We start from the raw sequence: 21,329 nt of genomic DNA, 5'->3' as shown, positions 1-21,329 counted from the left end.
CTAGTTTTGATTAATAAATGTTGAAGAGGCTCATACAAGAGGCTCATAGAGGGCCCATCAGCTTCGTTAAAACGAGATTTAGGTGTCATGAAAGGAGAGGCAGGAAGTAAATTTACCATAACTTTAAGGAACCTGGATACCGTAGGATGAGAGAAGATGGATTTGTCCCTAACAAAATTGCAAGAAAGCAAATATTGCTGTCAAACAGACTTTTATGGAGAGTATGGCTAGGTCCTGAAACTTAAGATGTAGGAGGTACTCTAGAACTGCAAGGACCTCAGCTGGAGATGGAGTGATTCCCTTACCTATGACCCAGACAGTCAACTGTTTCCATTTTTGCATATTGCATTTTAAGATAGAGAACCTCCTGGATTGTAAAAGGATGTCTGAACCCTCCAAAATCAGAAACTGTCCACATTTGTCAGGTAGTTAGCCTCCGCAGAGCATCTCTGAGCTGGGATGCAGACTCTTCCCTTGCTATTGAGACAGATATCCAGAGAGAGAAGGCAGCAGGTATGGTGGTTCTCTGGGCCACCTGCAGAAGATCTAGACACCAGTGCTAAGGAGGCCACCTTGTGGCTATTAATAAGATGTTGACAATCTGACCTGATTTTCTTATGACCCTGAATATTAAGAGAATGGAAGGGAAGACATATAGAAGAGGTTTGCTTCAGCCCAACAGAGAAACATCCTTAAGAAGGTTTTTTGTCTCAGAGTGCTCTTGTGCAATACACTTGGCATCTGGTCTTTTGTTCGGTCACAAATATACCTGTTATAATAGAGCCAGTGTGCTATTTCACAGATGGGCCTAACCAATAATTATTGGTTGGGCCCATCTGTGAAATAGCACACTGGCTCTGCTGCATTCAAGGATGGCTTGTATTGATGATCCTGAGACTTCCTGCTAAGCATGTCTGCCCACACGTTCGCCTCGACTGCAAGGCAAAGAGCTACTGAGTGGCTTTGGATGCACCACAGCCAAAGATATTTGTGGAAGCAAGAAGAGAGCTACAAATATACTCCCTATTTGCTGCTGTGATACAGGACAGTTGTATTGTCTGTAAGCACGCATACTACACAGTGCTGCAGAGATAGCTGAAAGGCTTTGAGGGCCCACCAAGCTGACCTAAGTTCCAGTATCTTGATAAGAAGTGTAGACTCAAGTGTTTCCTGGCCTATGTCCTTGGCAGTCTTGGTAATGCACACCCCAGACCAGATTGGAGGAATTGGTGAGGATTATGATGTTAAGGGAGGGGAGAGCAAAAGGTATCCCCTGAAGGACAGTAGTCCCTGTGAATTATTTGTATTGCAGTATTGCCTGTTCCCACTAATGAAGCTACTGGAGCACTTGAGAATAGTCTCCTTTGAAGACTGTACATTTGGCATGGCCAGTGGTGTAAAAGTCTCATGTTCAGACAAGCAAAGGGTGTGACAGAGTGATGAAACCATCAGGCTTAGTAGTGTTAGGGGAAAAAAGTTTACGTATTACGTACTTGTTATTCCCTGAGAATTGCCAAAGGGTCTAGAATTTGAAAACTGTCTTGTGGAAGAAAGGCACTGGCCTGAGTGGTGTCCAAGACCATTCTGATTAAAATGATTCTTCGTACAGGTTGAAGTGTCAATTTCTTCCAGTTAACAGTCCCAAAGACTGGATGGAGTTGCACATGTAGTGATCTCTGAGGAGAGGTCCTTCGGTGAGTTAGCCCTCAGGAGCCGGTCATCGAAGTACGGGTAGACAAATATTCCTTGGTGTCTGAGGTGTGCACCAGCCACTGTGAGGCACTTGTTGGGGCTGTAGACAAGTCAAAAGGCAGGCCTCTGAATTGTTAGCATCTTGTGACCCATCTCACATACTTGATGTGAGCATGTTTGATTGCCAGATGAAAGCAGGCATCCTTTAAATTGAGGGCTGCACACCTATTCTCTGGTATAAGGAAGAGATGTCCCCTAGAGAGCATCCTGAACTTGAATGCTTTTATAGATCCGTTTTGGATTCTGAGGTCAAGGATGGGTCTCAGAAAGTTGCTCTTGTTGGGGATCAGGAAATAGGATTTATTCTCACTTTCCCTGAGTTTTCCTGCAGACACTGTTCACAGTGTCCCACCTCTCTGACTCAATTCTTGAAAAGGAAATCCACTTCTTCCACCAGGATTCTCTTATAGGATGGGTGTTTGAAGAAAAAGGTGGGGGTGGCAAGATGGTCATGTCTGTAACTAGATGGAATCTGTCATAAATGGTGTCCAGTAACCAGCAATCAGAAGTAATCATGCAACAGGTGCTGCAGAAAGACAAAGTCCAAAAGTGTGAATATATGGAGAGGAGATGCAGACTGGAGGCTCAAACATACAGTCAAAATTGCTGTTTAGAAGCTGATGTTGATGGCTGTGAGGGTGCACAGGGAGGAAGCCTACTTCTATACTGCTGAGGTTATTTGTCACTAACAGGTTTAAGAGGTGGTTGATATCACTTCTGGGGATGTATCCCTTGGTGTTGCCTGGGAGCTTGTCTTTGGAAGCAAAATGACAGGTAGAAAAACCTCAGAGTTGAGGAAGAGGACTGCGTTAATTGCAGGGAGTGGAGAGTGGCCATGATCATCTCTGGGTCTTCATCATTTTGTCACTAAAAAAGGCAGTGCCCTCAAAAGGGAATTCCCCAGCCCCACCCCAGGATTCAGATACGAGACCAGAAGCACCTCCCAAGAGCCATTCCTATGGTCATTTTTCTTGCACTGGCATCTAAGGCAACCTAGGCTGCTCTTCAAGCAAGCATACAACTATTGGGGACCAGAGTAGGGCCACTTCCTTCTGTTCCTTGAACAAGGATTCAAGACTGGGGCTTATGACATCAAACAAAATAAAACTGTAGTGGGACAACACAGCTTTATAGCTGGCCACTCAAAGGCCTATTTAACCAGGTAAGTAAGCTCTCCTGCCAAAACATCCATGTCATCTCTCTCCGACAGAGTGTTGCACTTAAGTGTCCTATAAGATGCCTTGTTGCCCTTAAATCTCCTATATTGCAGATACAATCATGGAATTTGCCAAAGGATGCTGCAGCAGGAACTAGTGTCTTTTAGTACACTTCAACCTCTCTAATCACTCAGTGACAGACTTGAAGGTGTCAGTTTTGCAACAAAAAAACTTCAAAAACAGACTCCAAAAAGAGACTGCTGAACTCGAATTAATATGCAAATTAGACAATTAACTTAGGCCTAAACAGAGACTGGGAATGGTTGGGTCATTACACTAATTGAATTTCCCCACCACCCCCATGTTAAGTTCTCCTCACACCTTCTATGGGTCATCTCGATTATCACTTCAAAGTTTTTTCTTCTGCTGCTACTGATAGCTCATCTCAATTGATTGGCCTCTTACAGTTGGTATGGCTACTTCCACCTTTTCATGTTCTCTATGTATAAATATCTTCTATCTGTGTGTTCCACTCTATGCATCTGAAGAAGTGGGCTGTAGCCCACGAAAGCTTATGCTTAAATAAATTTGTTAGTCTCTAAGGTGCCACAAGTACTCCTGTTCTTTTTGTGGATACAGATTAACACGGCTGCTACTTTGAAACCTTTTAGTACAGGGTATATCCTTTCGCTATCTTGGATACAGGCAGGGCCAAAAAAAAAAAAATAGAAAAAAAATAAAAAAAGTATTTTTGGCTGAACTGAGAAGGCTGAAGCCAATGGGAGAGGTAGTTTCTCCCCAATCTGCATCTGTAATATGTTGAACGGGGGGAAAAAAATCACAGGATTTCTCCTGTGCTGTGACCCCTGCTTGCAGCTAGCTGGAGTAATATTTGCCATTGCCCAATAGTTTCTGGAACATTTATTAGTCAGAAGGGAAAAAGAGATGAAGCATTAATCTGATCCTCTAGTGAGGTGCCAGCTGTATGTTTCTCTAAAGGGAATTTATATGCTTCCTCTGAAGAAATCTCATTGTATTTCTCAGATTATAGGCAGATTACCTGCAGATCCGAGGAATCTGCTGAAAGCAAGGAAGATTGCATTGACATCAAGTGAGGAAGAGAGAAGCTAGTAAAAGCACTGATGCTAGAGGAGGACACAGTGCTGAAAGAAGTATTGGCACTGATGTCAGTGTGAAGGTCTATGCCGGCGTTGATCTTGCAGCCTCCAGCAGGTCTTTCATGGAGTCCCATATGTAGGGCTACAAGACGAGGTGAAGACTGTCTGGATCTGAGGCAAGGGAAGAGGACCAGAATCTTGAGATCAAGTTGGGGGACCCTCTGGTTTTAATTCTGAAGGAGTCTAAGGTACCCTGCAGCAGTTCCAGATTGAGATTGGAGAAGTCAGCAAAGTCAGGCAGCAAACCATGCAGTGGGGCAGCTAGTAGCCTCCATGGTGGATTCCCAACTTGGGCACAGAGTGGTCAAAGTTTTATTAGGATCTGAAGCAATGAGGAGTCCAGTCAGTGCTGAGATGTGGCATGTGGAGAAGAGGTGACAGTTTAAGTACTGTTTAAGTGTCTTCCAGGCCCTCAGGAGTCAAGAGAGAGTACTTCCTCCTTTTCTTCTGCTTATGTCTCTTGTGGGGAGATGTGCTTCCTCTTCTCCTTCATTTTAGCCAGATGGGCCTCTGAGTGGATCTCAGTGCCAAGACAGGGGCAATGGAGGATAGGTTTGGTGTCAGAGAAGAGGGGCAGTGGTGCTGAGTGAGGGTAGGCACCAAAATGTAGGCTGCCTGCATCACCATCAAGGCTACTGGGATCTGAATAGATGATGCTGATTTGGTCTTCCATGTCACTTTTAGTTTAGCCTGGTTTGGGACCTGGCAGGTTCCCAAGACATGGGAAGGGTGTCTTCACTAAACTGTTCTATGCTACTCTAAATTAACAATTTTCTTGTAAATATCAAGCTAGACTAAGGGAAGTTCTAGCCTGAGGAAATGAAAGCGAGTTCAGTTTGCTCTCTGTAGTGGCAGCAAATGAACAGAGGTGGGTGGGATCTGGCTGGTCTCCTTTAAATAGGGCAATGAAGTCATCCTCATATGAGATCTCCTGAGCACCCTACAACAGACACTATTCGAGGCAGTTCCACAGCTCAGTGAGAATGCACAATGGCCCTCAAACAAAAAAAATCAATTGTTCCTTTTCTTTCTAGCTATTCTAATTGCATTTGAGCACATAACTATCACTAAAAATCCCAGACATAATTTCTGCCTCTGATTAAAGTACTAACCAACATCACATTCAAATGAGGCTTTGCATGACATATGCCAACCAATGCACTTCTCTTGGGTCCAATTTCCTTCTCCTTCCCTCTGGCTATGACTCACTTCAGTTCTCTTTGCTCCATTCTCTCTCAAGCCTTCTGGCCACCCTCCTCTAGGAATAGCAGCTCAATACTGCTGGGCTTGATACGACCCAGCCTACACCCAGACGACTGCTATTGCCCTGGTCCTACAGGCAGGAAGCCCTACATTTTTACTTGCCTGGATAGCACTTCACTTATCCCGGGCAATAGAATTTCCCTCAGCGTGTTTGCTCCCTTCATTGCCTGATATTCAATGAATTCTGCACAAGTTTACTGCTTCTGATATAGTTAAAGAATTTCCTGCTATTTGTTTTTATATCTGACTAACTTCTCTTCAAATACCCTCTTAGGATAGGTCTACCCTACAAGTGCTATACAGCAGCATGGACACTTGTTTCAGTGACAGAAGGGTTTTTTCTGTCACCGTAGTAAATCCACCCCCTCGAAAGGCAGTAGCTAGGTTGACGGAAAAATTCTTCCATTGACCTAGCAGTGTGTATAGTGGGGCTTAGGTTGGCTCAATGGTGTGAATTTTTCACACACTGTGAGCAACATAGTTAGACTGACTTAAGTTTTAGGTCTAGACTAGGCCATAGCCTAATTTCCATCTAAGATTTTACCTGGACTGAGTTAATGCTTCTATTTACTTCATTTCAACTGGATGTCCAGTTTTTGAAGTTTGGGTTAAATAAGCTATTGAATCTTGCTGTTAAACCATACTTGCTTATCACCAGTACTCCTTATGTACTTACAGTAACTTAACGTTGTAGTTATGTTCCTGAAAAAATGCAACTTTAAGCAAAACGATGTTAAGCAAATCCAATTTCCCCGTAAGAATTAATGTAAATAGGGGGGAGGGGTTAGGTTCCAGGGACACACACAGTATAAGTTTTAAACAAAAATTTAATACTGTACTAATACTGTACACAGCAATGATGATTGTGAAGCTTGGTTGAGGTGGTGAAGTTAGAGGGTGGAAGAGGGTGGGATATTTCCTGGAGAATGCCTTACTGCTAAATGATGAGCAAGCATTGGGCTGAGCCCTCAAGAGTTAACACATTGTTGTTAATGTAGCCTCACACTCTACAAGGCAGCACGAATGGAGGGAGGGGAGACAGCATTGCAGACAGAGACAGAGACACACACCCTGTGTGTGTGGGAGAAAGATGCACATTGCCCCTTTAAGTATGCTGACCCCACTTTAAGTACATAGCCTTTAAAAAAAATCAGGAAGTTGAGACAGCAGCTGTGGCCAGCAAGCTCTCTCCATCCTGAGCCTTGTCCTGTCCCCAACCCTGCTCTATATGGAGAAGGAGTAAGCGGGGGGTGGGGGGGGCAAGGGTAGGGAGAGGCGGAAACCCTGACATTAGCCCCCCTCTATCCTGCTTCCCTGCACAGCAAGCAGGAGGCTCCTGGGAGCAGCTCCAAGGCAGAAGGCAAGAGCAGCACATGGCAGTGGGGGGAGGGACAGCTGAACTGCCTGGCAATTGGTAGCCTGCTGGGCGGCTGCTGCACAGGGAACTTAGAGGAGCTGACAGGGGGACTGCCGGTCCACCCTGGTTCCAAGCCCCCACCAGCTACCTCCAACGGGCTGCTCCTCCTACAAGCAGTGGACAAAGCAGGCGGCTGCCAAACAATGTTATAAGGGAGCATTGCACAACTTTAAACAAGCATGCTCCCTAACTGATCAGCAACTAACAACGAAAAAACATTAACTGGGATGACTTTAAGTGAGGAGTTACTGTATTTCAATAACAAAATGTTTAAAGTTAATGAAAACAAGGTGATTAGGTTCTCCTCCAAAAACAAACATTCTTCTGAAGTGTTGGAAACCCAAACATACCACCACTTTGCCAGAACGGGAGACCAAGTCAAACAAAACTAGTCTAATTTCACTAACAAAGCTGAGTGAAGTATGATAAAGTGAACTATTGCATCAATAAGGAAGTCAATTTGATTTTTAAAATCGCTGGTTTTAATCATTTATGGGATAGTAACAAGGCAAACAACTTATTTTAATTTACAGTGAACCTTTGATCTTCTGATGCAATGATGCCTGTGAATGACCATAAAATTAATATAATAATAGTTTCTTGGGTGCCTGAAGTCATTTATCTTTTGGATTTATACCATTCACACAGCAGAGAGTAAAAAGTATGTTCCCCTCACCCTCCTTAGAAATAAGTACTGCATCACATCTTTATTGCTGCTTAACTGAGATTTACTCACAGCTTCAGAGTTATCGATGAAAGGGTCTGTTTCATCGTAGCCATAACCTATATCGATCAGATCCTGCAAGCGATCCTTTCGATGCTTGTGACACTTCCCACCCTGCAAAGAAAACAAAACTGTGGTAAGCCAGTCCGGGAATCACACTGTTCTGGTATCAAATGAAGTCTGCGAAACAGGAACAGGAACCCTGGAAGGATGGCTCAATTTAGGAGACTACTAATCAGATAGAGTTTTTCACCTCTTGGACACTTGAGACAACTCTGAACTAGTGAATATAGAAACCAAAAAGCCATTAATATCCAATGGCTACATTTTAACTTATGCAAAAAATTAGTTGGCTGGATGTGCAATTCTTTATAACATCCACACCAGAAACCACGAACAAAGTTTACATCAGATTGACCAAATGGTGGTTGATGCAGGAAGGGACATATGAATCTTTATCGCATCTGGTACGTAAATATCTTGCGATGCCGGCTACAACAGTGCCATGTGATTGCCTGTTCTCACTTTCAGGTGACATTGTAAACAAGAAGCAGGCAGCATTATCTCCTCCAAATGTAAAAAAATTGTTTGTCTGAGCAATTGGCTGACCAAGAAGTAGGACTGAGTGGACTTTTAGACCTTAAAGTTTTACATTGTTTTATTTTTTGAATGCAGTTTTGGGTTTTTTTTTTTTTTTTAAACATAATTCTACATCTGTAAGCTCAACTTTCATGATAAAGAGATTGCACTACAGTACTTGTAGTAGGTGAACTGAAAAATACTATTTCTTTTGTTTTTTACAGAGTAAATATTTGTAATCAAAAATATAAAGTGAGAACACTTTGCATTTTGTGTTGTAATCGAAATCAATATATTTGAAAATGTAGAAAACATCCAAAATATTTAAATAAATGGTATTCTATTAACAACAGCGCAATTAATCGAGATTAATTTTTTTAATCACTTGACAGCCCTCATCATAAAGTATTATAGCTGCAGGCAGACAAACACAAATGTGAAGAACAAAGCCTCTTGTCTTTAAAAAAAATTTTTTTAATAAGATGACTTGAGCATATTCCTTTCAATAGCAAATGGCAACTAAGGAAAAAATATACAAGGGCAAATTTAGCTTTTGGTTTGAGCTTCCTGGTTTAATTTTGTAACACCTTCCCCAACACCTCCTTCATTCAAAGAGCAGGTCAAACTTGGAATAACTTCATGTCACTACACATGAATTATATACATCTATATAGCTCATTACCCTAGTATATATCTATATAGCCAATTACTCTAGTATGGGAACACTTCACAATCTTTAATATATTTATATTCACAAAACATCGGAGGTAGGGAAGTATTACCACCATTTTATGGATGGGAAACTGAGGCACAAAGGAACTAAATGATTCACCTAAGGTCTCACAGGAACTCTGTGGCAGAGTATGGAACAGAACTCAGGTCTCCAGATTAAATATTTATATTTGATACATGTAGACAACCATTTCCTTCCCTAAAATACTCTCATGGAAGAATTCTGCTTTTGGAAAGGAAGTAGATTGAGGGATGCCCTAACAATGATAAAATAAACATCCCCCTTGACAGAATGAACAGGAGCAAGGCCAATAGATAAACATATGGAGCAGGGCTTGAATGATTACTTTGTGTGTCCCCATAATTTAAATATATTTTTACAGGAGAAAATAGAAGCTGCCTTGGTTAAGGACTAACAGAACTCTAACATTTTCCTTAAGACCCAGGCCAGCTATATCACTGCACTGAGAAATGCTATCAGGCAGTAATTTTAATATGGTCCTCTAGCAATATTACCAGGGAAAGAGTGCTTCTCGTGGGCATGCTCGCACTCTGCTGCAGATGGTCTGCAGTCACAACTGTAATACCCACTTGTAGACACCACCTGAAATATTGGAGTCTGAGACCTGCTTGTGGATACCATATGTATCCAAACCAGGTGAACCTGGGCTTAAGTTGTCAGAAAGTAGATTCTTGGGTTGGAATGAAGTGAAGTGTCCTAACACTGAGCCACTAACCAAAACTCTTAGTACCCCAAGACTATTATTGGTGCTGGCCATCCAAACTTCCAAAAAAACATCAAAGCTTCCACCTTTTCACATGCAACTTTATCATCTGTACCTGTACGAATAAAGACAAGATGTAGCAACATACTACAATCCGCTGCATTTCAAAAATAATCAAGTAACAACGTCAAAGAAAATCCCTAGTCAAATCAAAGCCATTCACTGAAAAAGTCAAAGATTACATCCATTTCAGCTAATTCAATCTGATATATACATCACTCAAGGTATTGTCTATGTCTCTCATCGAAGTTATTCAAGAGACCCCACCTATCAATGTGGAAATAAACGTGGTGCTTTTAAGATGCACAGAGACAGTGCTTAGGTAAGTTTCAGAATCAGAAGCCTATTCAGTTTTAGTTGCAGATATCAGTGGCAGTTGAAGAGGAAGGACCAAGTACCTTTCAGTTCATTACTTTTTTTCATAGTAAAGTATGCACTGTGTAATTGTGTCTTTTCATCATATTAAATGTGATGTGCAGAAAACCATGTATTGAATTATTTTGAACACAAAGACAATGAAAATACTTCATTGCACAATATGCACCCAAAACTTAATGAGTTGAACTGTGCCTGATGATTCCATCCTTTTAAGTGACTTAAGCCTCTACATCCAGAAGAAAGAATAAGGTTCTGGGTCCACTCTCCCTCCTAGCATCTGTAATCTATGTGGTGTTTGAAAGCTCAGCATGATCTTAGAAAAATTACATGGATTGGTCATTTAGATAGTAATGTGAAGCACGGACCATAAACTTGATTTAGTCAGGGAATGGATGTGGCTGCATGGATCAAGTGGAGAATGGGGCCATTCAGAGCATACTTTTTGTGTTGAAGTCTAATGTTTGCAGGAGTCAATCCACCTAGAAAATTCTGCCTGACCAAATGAGCAGCTATGTAAAGGTGTCCCTGTTCAAATGCTCACAGTATGCATCTACTTTTATGGAAAAAATTTCTACTGGCATGCTTTTTCCCTTCCCCTTTTTCATTTGGTTCAATGAGACTTATGCCTGATTTTTATTTATTTATATATATTACACACACAAGTCTGCTTGAAAACTAGCCTATGCATAAGGTTCTGATGCTGGCTATTTACCAGCTGAATCAACAGGGTGTTCCGGTGAAACACAGCATCCAGATGAGTGGTCCCCAAACTTTTTCTGTCATGCCCCCTCTTACCAGTAATGGAATCTATCAGAGCCATGGTCGGGGGCCAAGCTGCAGTTTGGGGCCACGGACCCAGACTGGTGCTGGAGCAGAGCTGGGGGCAGAGCAGGGCTGGGTGGTGCTCCATCCCCGCCCCCTGTACGGGCTGGCCCAGGCCCCGCTGTGCCCACCCTGAACATTCCTTCATGCCCCCTAGGGGAGCATGCCCCACAGTTTGGGGAACTCTGATATGGATACTTTAGTGACTGACACTATAAACACTCAATTAGAGCATTTAATTCCATTCTCAATATATACAAACATTAACCAGTTCATTTTCCAAAAAGAATTAGTTTTTAAATCTCTACAAACCAGAAAAAAGTTCTACTTCACTGTGATTGAACTTTTTTTTTTTTTTTTTAAAGTTACAAGGGAAATGGGAGGTGAAAACTGACCTTAGGATAGGAGTTTAGTTGCACCTTTAAATACGAAAAAATTGTCTCTCCAAAACATTTTAAGACATTATCAAGGAAATGCATTTCATAAGATAATGATATACTGTATACAAATATTGTTAACACTTTAAATTTTTCTCAAGTTCAGTAAGTGCCATCTTGCTCCTTTATTATTAGACAGGGTAAACAATAGTATTCAACTGCCTTTTTCTATACCAGACATTTTACGTACCTATGTCATCTCTCCTCATTAGCAATCTCATCCCCCATAACACGTCTAAGGCATTGTGTCTAAAACACAATTATCTCTGTATAATATATTGATATCATAGACTGAATTTTTCCTATCAAAAAGGCAAGTTTCCTTAATAGGATAGGAAAAATTCCAGAGAAGTCAGAAAAATCAGTTTACATAGGGACATTAATACCAAAAGTCTTTTTGTAAGTGAAAGGCACCACACTTCAATATCCAGGGCTGTTAGTCTTCTAAATTCGATTAACTTGTTTTTATTGCCAGCTCATAATGTATCATCTAAGACTATCCATGTGAATTTAAGGAGCTGGCTGGGTGTGGTCTTATCTAACATCTCTTGGTTTCTACTTTGACATTTATTAGTGGAAGCTTTTTTCATGGTGGACTATTTAAAAATCAAAGCAATTCAAATAAATTAATCAAGATTTGAATTACCAAGCAGGGAACATTGATTTAAACAAACTGATTTTAATCATGCTTCGCATTTGTACTTTTTAGCTATTTTCTTAAGGAAAAAGCTGCATCTCATTCATTGGTGACCATTTCAAACATGCTTATTTGCAACTAAATGTAGTTTTTACACTAAATTCAGTAATTTTTTTATTAATCAGGAGGCTATACTCTATACACATTTATTTAAGCGATTACATAGCTTAACATATTTATTTGGATTCTGAATTTTTTTTTAATGTTAGTAAATGGCGATTTCTTATTCACTAGATGATTAATTTTTACTTATGATTTCTGTCAAGTTCACTATGGATTGAAATTGGAAATAAATAAAAAAAATGCACAACAGCATTTAGTTTTTTTATTAGTTAATATAATTACCTTAAAAGGTGCTAGACACAAGAAACAAGTTTAATCAAAAGAACTTTTGCATTTAAAACTCACTGATTTATTAAACAAAGAAAATATCTGCAATTAGTAAATTAGTGCAATTAGTGATTGTTTCTGGTCACCATATCCTTCAAGATTTTAGAAACTAGCAGATCTCATCCTCTCATGCCTACTTTTTATTCACACATTTGAAGAAGAAAACAAGCTTTCCTTGTTTTTCATTCCCAATCAGTTTTTCAACTCTGAATGAACTACTCATTGAACTAAACTAATTGAATTAATTGAAATGAAAAATATTCTCTGCACCAGCAGTTACTGCTGTCAAACTCTGGTTCCAGGTGCTTAGCCCATGACTTCCCCCAGTTCAGTGGTTTGACTTTCTTTGAAAATTTCAGCACCAAATATACTACTTAATATTTTTAAGGGATTTTAATAGATTATAGTAAATTTAGGCCTTTACAGATGTGAAATTATGACAACCTATGTAAAAAAAAATTATTTTGATTTCAATTTAATTTTTTTTTTTTAAATCACTGATTTTTATCCACCTTGGCTTGTTTACATTACTACACAGTGTTGTTCAAATTACTCTCAGTACTATTTTAGTGCTTGTCCCCAGCAGCCTGCAAGTTTTTTGTGATGTGGCAGCTGCCGGATAAAACTCATTCAAGACTGAAATTTCTATTATACTTTCCAATAGAGGCATCCCAAAACAAGTATGGCTCTATCTTGCTGCATCTACATTTGAAGTAGAATGTACCAACTATTTAACAGTGCCCAATACTACTACACAACAATTCAGGGGGAAAAAAATGGTATCAAATAGGGCTTACACAACTAGTGTTAGGAAAAAAGATCATGAGTAAGGCTACGATTCTGTCACAGAGGTCACGGATTTGGTGATTTTAAGAGATGTCCATGAGTTCTTGAAAATTCCAATAAAAGCATTAGATTTGAGGAGAAATCACTTATTTCCTTTAACATCTGCAGTACAAGTGTTGAAAATAACGTTTTGTGCACTGTTGTTGCTGAGACCAACGTGAGTGAGTAACAAGCAGGGCATTACTGGGTAACAAGCTAAGTTACAGGCAGCGGGGCTCAGGCTCTAGCTTCAGCCCAGAGCGGCAGGATACAGGCTTCGGCTTTCAGAATCATGGAAAGCTCTGTTAGTAAATGACCATTTGAACCCTCTAACAATTAATCTTGTCAGTAGATCTTGTCAAAGTTATATGTTTAATAGACAATTTAAAAGCTTCTGTATTGATTTAGTGAAAACTGAACTAGTATGTGTACATTTCTGTGATTTACTGTTTATTGCCCGCATCCTGTCAGTGACTTTTAATACAAATACCTGTGGCAAAATCATTGTCTTAATCACGATAACCACAGTGGTCAGTACCTACATTTTTATCTTTCATCCAAAAAACTGCACCATCCGAATTTTTGGTTTTTGGGGGGGTTTAAATAATGACAGACACATCTGAAGACTAGGAGAAGTGGACTGTGATGGTAGCATGGGGAAAAGAATCTTGCAGAGCGGTCTGCATCACTGGTAAAAATATAGAGAGAAGAGTACCATCTATTGTCACCATCCTTGTATTCTGCAGCACATACGTTTTTTCTCTGAGATTTCCCATCCAGTACTGAAGAAGTGCAACTGACTTCTTCCCTTGAGAGATCTATCATGAGTACAAACCACTGTATAACAGGTGCAGGTATTTGCTTAGGGAACTCACCTAAGAATATGTTCCAAGGCACAGATAATAACTAGTTGAGTTTTTTTCATTAGTATAGACTTATCAGACAGAAAGTGTGTCCATTACAAACTGAGCAAATTAAATAAGATGAGAAACTTAACTGATATAGGTATAAGAAGCAGCTGCGAAGTCAGAGTAGCAACCATACCCAAAAAAACCCTGAAAATGTTAGCAACCAATGTTATTACTAAAAAATGGGATGTTACAGTAGCTCTGCTAAAATACTCACATATTTTGCCTCAAATTTCTTGGCCAACATTTCCACCTCATACCGCTCACGTTGTTCATCATTAAATGGATCTTCTGAGTGGGTAGGTTTCTTCTGAGAGAAGAGAGGTGGAAATTACACATTCATTCTGTTTCACAGAAAGACATGATGAAATGAAGCCTTATTTAATATCAAATTGTGTTCTAATAGCAATATACACAGATGAACTTTTCTGATTCCAATAGCTATTAAAAAGGAGTTAGAACTATTCAGATCAGTCAGAGCTACACAATTGCCCTTTTACTCATCTATCCTATATTTCAGTTCATAACTCTTTTGCTGGCATATCTGAAATCAGGCATATTCCAAGGTACAGTATACCCATTTGACCAAATAGTTATCCTACCTGGCAAACCTCAGCATTTGGCAGACATGGGAGAACTGCTGTTTGAGGAGCAACAAAAGGAAGAATTACCTCCAACCAAATGTACTCTCTTATTGTTTATCAACACCATTTGGAGGTGATATTTTGTGATGATAAAAAGATGAATTTGGTATGTTTTCAGCATGGAAGCAATGCAAAAGAACTATGACGCTCAATAAAGTGTAGCCAAAATGGAAAAGAGGGTAATTCCCTTTGCATTCTCTCACCAGCTCCTCCTGGCTCCTTCAAACAATAAGGAGTCACAGTACATACTGTCCACATCTGCTGCTATGGCAGCCATAGGGATGATGCAAACTAGAGATTATGACCTCACTGTACAAATAAGCAGGAAAGAGGTACTGGTTTCAAAAAAGCCATTTTCACCCAGCTATGGATAAACTGACGTAAGGACTGGGAGGGGGACGAGGGGGAACCTGTAGACAAGAACATAAGGATTTTTGTTCGGGAGTAAGGGGTAGCAAAGGAAGCCGGATTACTTTCCTCAGACAAGATTTCATCTATAGAATAGGGGAGTTGTAACTAAAATGGTCCACAGAATGTTTTTTCAGGCTAATGCAGTCCTTAATGGATGCCAACTAATTTTGCTGAGCCTGGCCTTTCTAGTCTAGTTTTACTTTAGCACTTCAGGATAAGAAAATTAGTGACATTCTAAACTTACAGAAAGATAAGTACCTACTCTAATTAGGACATGGAAGACCAATCTAGGACCAACTAGTTGCAATTCTAGCCCAATGAAGGACTGTGAACTATTCTCTAATTCAGTGTGATGGGGCCACAGTGAAGTGGGTCTGCAAGGCCCACATTTCTAAAGTTCAGAGGGCTTTTGAACCAAGTGCTTAGAGAAGGGGTAGAAGAAATTACTTATCTAAGAAATTCTGTAGTGGTATCTAATATTTACTGCAGGATTAACTAAATTTAACCCCTTGGTCACTTTCATTCCTAAATGGAAAAATCCTGGTCTATACTTAAGTTAGAGAATATATCTTATACTTTAAATGTTACATGAAGACAAAACATTGGCAGCAGAGGTAACAACTTAACAAGCACAATCTTACACTGGCATACTTCAGCCCTTTATTTCTAGGTTAATCTTCCTCCTGTTGGGACCCTAAAAGCCACACTAGATTGTAATATCACTTTTGTTTATTAATACCCAGGCTTCTTAACATTTAAGGACAACTATTACTACTGCAACTTACCAAGACATCCTGCTAATCACATGCCACAATCTTTCATACTTAAGAGTTAGTAGAGCATATCTTGTCAGCCCCAAACTAAAAGCCTTGACAAATGAATTTCTCCATCTATCCAGGGGAAAAACAGAGCAAGGGCAGCATAAATTTCTTCCATGTAAACCCGCCGTCTGTTTCTGACTTGGGGTGGGAAACCCATCTTTAGGCTGGAAAGAGGAATTCATTCTTCATGGCCGTTAAATTTTTGGGCTCTTCACTGAGTCTGCCAACAAGGGGTCAATTATTATAGTGACATTTAAAAGTTCTAAAACTTCCTTTGGAAATATGTATGACAAAACTGTGAAATATCCTTCCACTTCTTGCAGTAATTATCTGTCTCTTGGGGATTCCTCTCAGGCTATTCCAATTCTATCAGATACTGTAAGATGGAAAGGTATACTCCCTATCTCGTTACAAACACCAAACTGTTCAGCAACTCCTTATAAGCAAGTTGGGAGCAAACAAAAGCTTTCAAAAACAAATCTTCTTTTGTGCAATAGTAACATGTAAAAGTCAACAAGTTTATATAAAGACCTTATTTTAAAATCTGGTATACACCTCTACCTCAATATAATGCGACCCGATACAACACAAATTCGGATATAACACGGTAAAGCAGTGCTCTGGGGGGCGGGGCTGCGCACTCCGGTGGATCAAAGCAAGTTCAATATAATGCGGTTTCACCTATAACGCGGTAAGATTTTTTGGCTCCCGAGGACAGCGCTATATCCAGGTAGAGGTGTATTGCTAAAAATTATGCTAAATTCTAAAAGCTAAAACTACTACTTAAAAAAAAAAAGCCAACAGTGCCAATAACAATTTCAATCTCTGCTGGAAAGGAAGAAATAGACCCAAAGAGATTCTACTGAAAGAGCCATAAAGGATAAGAGTGTTAGTTCTTAAGGCTCATTTAATAAGGATATTTTCCTCATTGCATTAACTGGCAAAACGTTAGTGTGGTTCTTCTACACGACAAATGTCATCAGTTCTCATTTAAACTTGGCTCTCATTTAAACACCATGAAAGCCATTTCCCTGTTATTTTAGTTTGCTTTGAAAAATTGCATCTGTAACATATCCAGAAAAGTGGGAAGTATCAGACTGAAAAACAGCAGGGCCAAAAGAGATCACCACCACCCCAAGGCCTACGGCCCCTGTATCTCGCAGGGCTACCCTCTCGTCTCATATCTCCCTGCTTTAAGTGAAAAATTCAATACTAGTAGCTACGGATTCACAATTGTGCCTCTATAATATGGCTGGATTAAGTGTTTCCTCCCTTTCTTGATATCCTCATTTAATGGAGTAGACTTTCACTCCTGTCTTTACCTTAACACTTCTTTTTTAAGCCTCTACTGTTCAACAATTTCAAAAGAGAAAGGGAGGAATGAAAACTCAAAGGACCACTTCAAAAGGATGGAGGCTCTTTATGGAAAAAATCTCACCATTTGATGGTTTCACACTGTTCAGGGGAGAGAAGACATCATGAAAGTCATGAAGACTGTTATTATAAAGTAGGACTCTGCAGGGAATTGATAAACATGAGAGCATGTATAATTCTGGTCTTTTCCAATACCTAATGTGAAACATGTTCCCTCTCATCCCAGTGGTACTAAAATCCACTAACCTGCCAATATTTTTTTAACTGGTCTATATGTGAAAGTTGTACTGGTATAACTATCACTGAGGGGGCATGTTTTTTTTAAACGAGTCTAGGTATACCAGTACTACCCCAGGGTGAACTCAGACTAGTATAGCTTATTCCCATTCCCTTAGAGGAATAGCTATACTGATGAAAGCACCTTTAAAAACCAGTATATCCATATGCATACAAACAGAAGTTTACACTTTAACTATACTGGCATAGTTAAAGCAATACGACGGTTTTAGTGTAGGCAAGGCCCTTGTCAGCACAACCACTAACAATGGTCAAAACTCATATTTCATCTTCTCTTGCTTCCGAAGAGGGGAAAAGAGATGTGGAAATGAAGTATATCAGATTACTACCTACTAGCCAAATATGAATATTATATGTTACCAGAATTAAATATATTAAGACCTTCAGGGAAAACTGGACTAAAGAAAAGTTGGGAAGAAGTCAACCTCCACAAACACAAAACCTATGAACATTTAACAGCAATTTTCAACTGCCTCTCCTAACACTCCTTAATGTTCATACAGGAACAGTGAACAAATTTGGTACTGTAATATTCCATACAGCCCCATAAGCAATATACAGGTTTCCACCAATGGGCAGACCAGCCATTTAAGTAGCCTGAACTGGCACTGGATGCTCAAAGTAGCTGTAGGAAGGGATCTCACTATGGGAAGTAGATCCCAAAGAAATAATTAAGAGTGAAGTTGTTGATTTTCTGTAATCCCTCTATATTTCAAGGATAAAGTGATGCTATTCCTTCCAGAGGAGAAGGTCAAAGAGGGTAGAATATAAGGTTGTAGTACGACCTTCTTGAAAGGCTTTGAATGAGAGCACGGGGCTTATCTATCCAATGCTCTGGATGTTCAAGTCTCGTGGTGCTACGGACAATGGCATTTAAGCCTTTTGTAATCAATATATCCACCATAACCAGAAAGATGTCAGCTACCCCCTTTCCTCACCCCCCCTCCAAAAAAGAGAAAACATACCCAAGAATTTTCTATATACTAAAAGAAAAGCAACAATTATGAGTCCTCTAGCGACTTCACTACTGCCAGCATATTATACAAAAAAATGCTCAGATATTATGGTGATGGGCAGCATTCAACACTCAAGAACTGAAAAGAATAGGATAGGCCTAGAGTATCTACTTTAGCATTGCTCCACATGCTGGTCTCTGATGAGCAGCAGGTGCTGCCTATTTCCCATAAAGTTGTATCCACAAGCTTTTGTTGTAATCCACTCACCAGTGCCAAATGAGTAGCTTTTCTTGGGGAGTTCAGGGGTCTACCCCACCAGTTTTGACCCCCCCTCCCCAGAATTCAGGGTTTTTTCCCCATTAAGTGAAGTTTTCAGCAGTTCTAACATTCCCAATAAGCCGGAGTCTACAGACACATGCCTCCAGCACTGCTACTGCTAACACTGTACTTTTGCCAAGCCAAGAACTTCACACAGCCGACTCAGTTTCATCCTGCTGATGAAAACCTTGCAGACAACTGTGACCTGACAGGAGCTGTCAGTTTCACTCTGCAGCTGTTTGGCAGAGCTTAAAACAGCAGGAAAGGCAACACTTGACCCGCTCACAAAGAAGAAAGACCTGGGAGAGGCACGTAATAATAGCAAGGCTTCCCCCACGCACTGGGGTAGCATATTGGAGCCTAAGGAGGGGACTTGTGCTTGAGACACCAGCCAGCAAGTGCGGAGATGGAGCCCCGTCCTCCGCACAGGGCACACGGCAGAGGAGCAGGGCAACTGGGCTCCTCAGCAGCGCGCTGCCCGATCCAACTCCGGCGGAGCCCAGCCCCGTCTAAAAGTCGCTCAGCAACAAGCGCCTTATCTGCGCCGCCGGAGCCGAGAGGCTGCGGGCGCGGCCGGCTGTGAGCCAGACGGGGAGATGGAGCAGGTCCCGCTCCGAGGGCGTCTGCGGGGCGGGCGCTGTGCGCAGCTCCCCGGGGAGGAGTTGGGGTCCCGTACCCGCGGCTCCCCGCACAGCAGCAGCTCGGGGTAGCTGAACTCCACGCAGCTCTCCTCGGTTGGGTCCTTCAGCACCACCTCCAGGCGGACCGTCTGGCGTGGCGGTGGCGCCTCCTGCGGCGGCGGCGGCTCCTGCCGGCTGCTCTCGCGCTGTTGTTGTTGCGCCGGCGGCGGCTCCGGCCGGGGGGGCTCACGCTGCTGCTCAGGCCGGCTGGTCTCACGCGGTGGCTCCGGCCGGGGGCTGGTCTCGCGCGGCAACTGAGCCTGTGGCTCCGGCCGGGAGAGCTCGTGCTGTTGGTCGGGCGGCGGCGGCACCACCTCGCGCCCTAGCAATAGCGCCTGCTCCGGCTCGCGGCCCCCGGGCTCGCGCTCCAGGGACGGGCTCTCGCCCTCGCGTCGCCTCACGGGTGCCAGACTAATGAACGGCACCCGGCGCGGCTCCGCCATCCTCCGACCCCCACCCCCCTGCTCACCGGCCCCCCGCCTCACCCGTACGGCGACACTCCCTCGCCGGCTCCTCCTCCCTCTCCCTCCCTCCCCACCCGATCGGAGCTGCCCCCTACGTTCTCCTCGCTGCTACCACAGCCGCCATTTTGGAACCCCCCCACATAAATAGAAGCAGGCCGCTAGGCCGCGCATGCGCAAGACGACGTGGGCCACGGGCGAACCGCCCCACGTCGCTGTTGTTATTGCTCATCGACTGCTACGTCACGGCAGCCCCAGCGCCCACCCGCTGCTGACGCCTGCTCCCGCCCACAGTTGCCTTGGAAATATGCACGCTGCCTGCGGTAAGGCTCTTAAAGGGCCACGAGTGCGGAGGTCACGGCGTGGGGGTTTTGCACAGAGCCAAGCTGGACGGCGGGGGCGCCTCGCCGCGAGGCCTGCGCGGGGCACGGACCTGGGCCGCGCCATGACCCCCATGGCGGGGCTGCAGCGCGAAACGCAGGGCCCAGCTGCCGGGCGGGCCGCCAGAGGCGCCCCCTCATCCCCCTTCCCCAGGGAGCAGCGGGGCCCACCCCAGCGGCTGGGCCCGTCCGGTGCGGGTGCGTGTGACGCGGTTGGGGAGGGGCTGGCTCCTGAGTCCTGACCCGCTTCACTCAGCTGCCCGGATGGGGCCTTCCTCACGGCGCCACCAGCAGAGGTCTCCCAGCGAGCCCCGGCCCCGTTGGGGACGGCACATTTTGGTTTAGTAAAATCCTTCTCCTACTCCAGGAGTGCCGGGCCCAGTCCTACCCGTGGCGCAAGCCAGCCAGGGGGGGCTCAGCTGTCATCTTTGAAGGCAAAACAGGAAAGTATCCCGCTGTAGAGGAAAGACAGGAGAGAATGAGACCAATATGGCTGCAGCAGAAGCTCTTTATTAACCGGAAAATCAAAAAAGAATCTTACAAAAAGTGGAAACATGGACAGATTGCCAGGAGTACAAAAGATTAGCACATGGATTTAGTGATAAAATCAGAAAGGCTAAGACACAGCAAGGGACAGTTACAGCTAGCAAGGGACAAAAGGCAATTAAGAAGTGAGTCTAAAATACAGTAGGAGAAAGAGGAAGGAAAGTGTAAGGCCTTTACTTCACTGGAGAGGGGAGTGAATAATGGATGACACCATCACCAAGAAAGCTGATGTGTTTAATACCATTTTTTTCCCAGTCTTCACTAAAAAGGTTATGACTAGATGTTTAACACAATGTTAACAATAAGACAAAAGGAACACAAGCCAGAAGAGGGAAATAACAGATTAAAATATTATGATAAATTAGATGTATTAAAATGGTCTGGCCCTGATGAAATC

At 42.4% G+C, this 21,329-nt stretch overlaps 1 protein-coding gene across 4 annotated transcripts in view; it reads right to left on the bottom strand.

The window, feature by feature from the left end:
* The window catches only part of UBN2 (ubinuclein 2), a 109,183-nt gene extending 89,195 nt beyond the window's left edge, over positions 1 to 19,988 (bottom strand). For 3 of the 4 annotated variants that reach the window (XM_054030128.1, XM_054030159.1, XM_054030150.1), the window contains exons 1-3: positions 19,542 to 19,988; positions 14,262 to 14,354; positions 7,504 to 7,605 (exon numbers count right to left, since the gene is read on the bottom strand). In XM_054030128.1, coding sequence (XP_053886103.1) covers positions 7,504 to 7,605; positions 14,262 to 14,354; positions 19,542 to 19,988 — 642 coding nt within the window. The remainder of the gene's footprint in view (positions 1 to 7,503; positions 7,606 to 14,261; positions 14,355 to 19,541) is intronic. The other variant, XM_054030139.1, reaches the window with a different exon arrangement.
* Between the last annotated feature and the right edge of the window lie 1,341 nt (positions 19,989 to 21,329).

This window comes from Malaclemys terrapin, chromosome 1 (genome assembly GCF_027887155.1).
Source record: "Malaclemys terrapin pileata isolate rMalTer1 chromosome 1, rMalTer1.hap1, whole genome shotgun sequence".
Lineage (NCBI taxonomy): Eukaryota > Metazoa > Chordata > Testudines > Emydidae > Malaclemys > Malaclemys terrapin.
The sequence above is the reverse complement of the archived record's forward strand: the minus strand, read 5'-3'. Positions and strand labels throughout refer to the sequence as shown.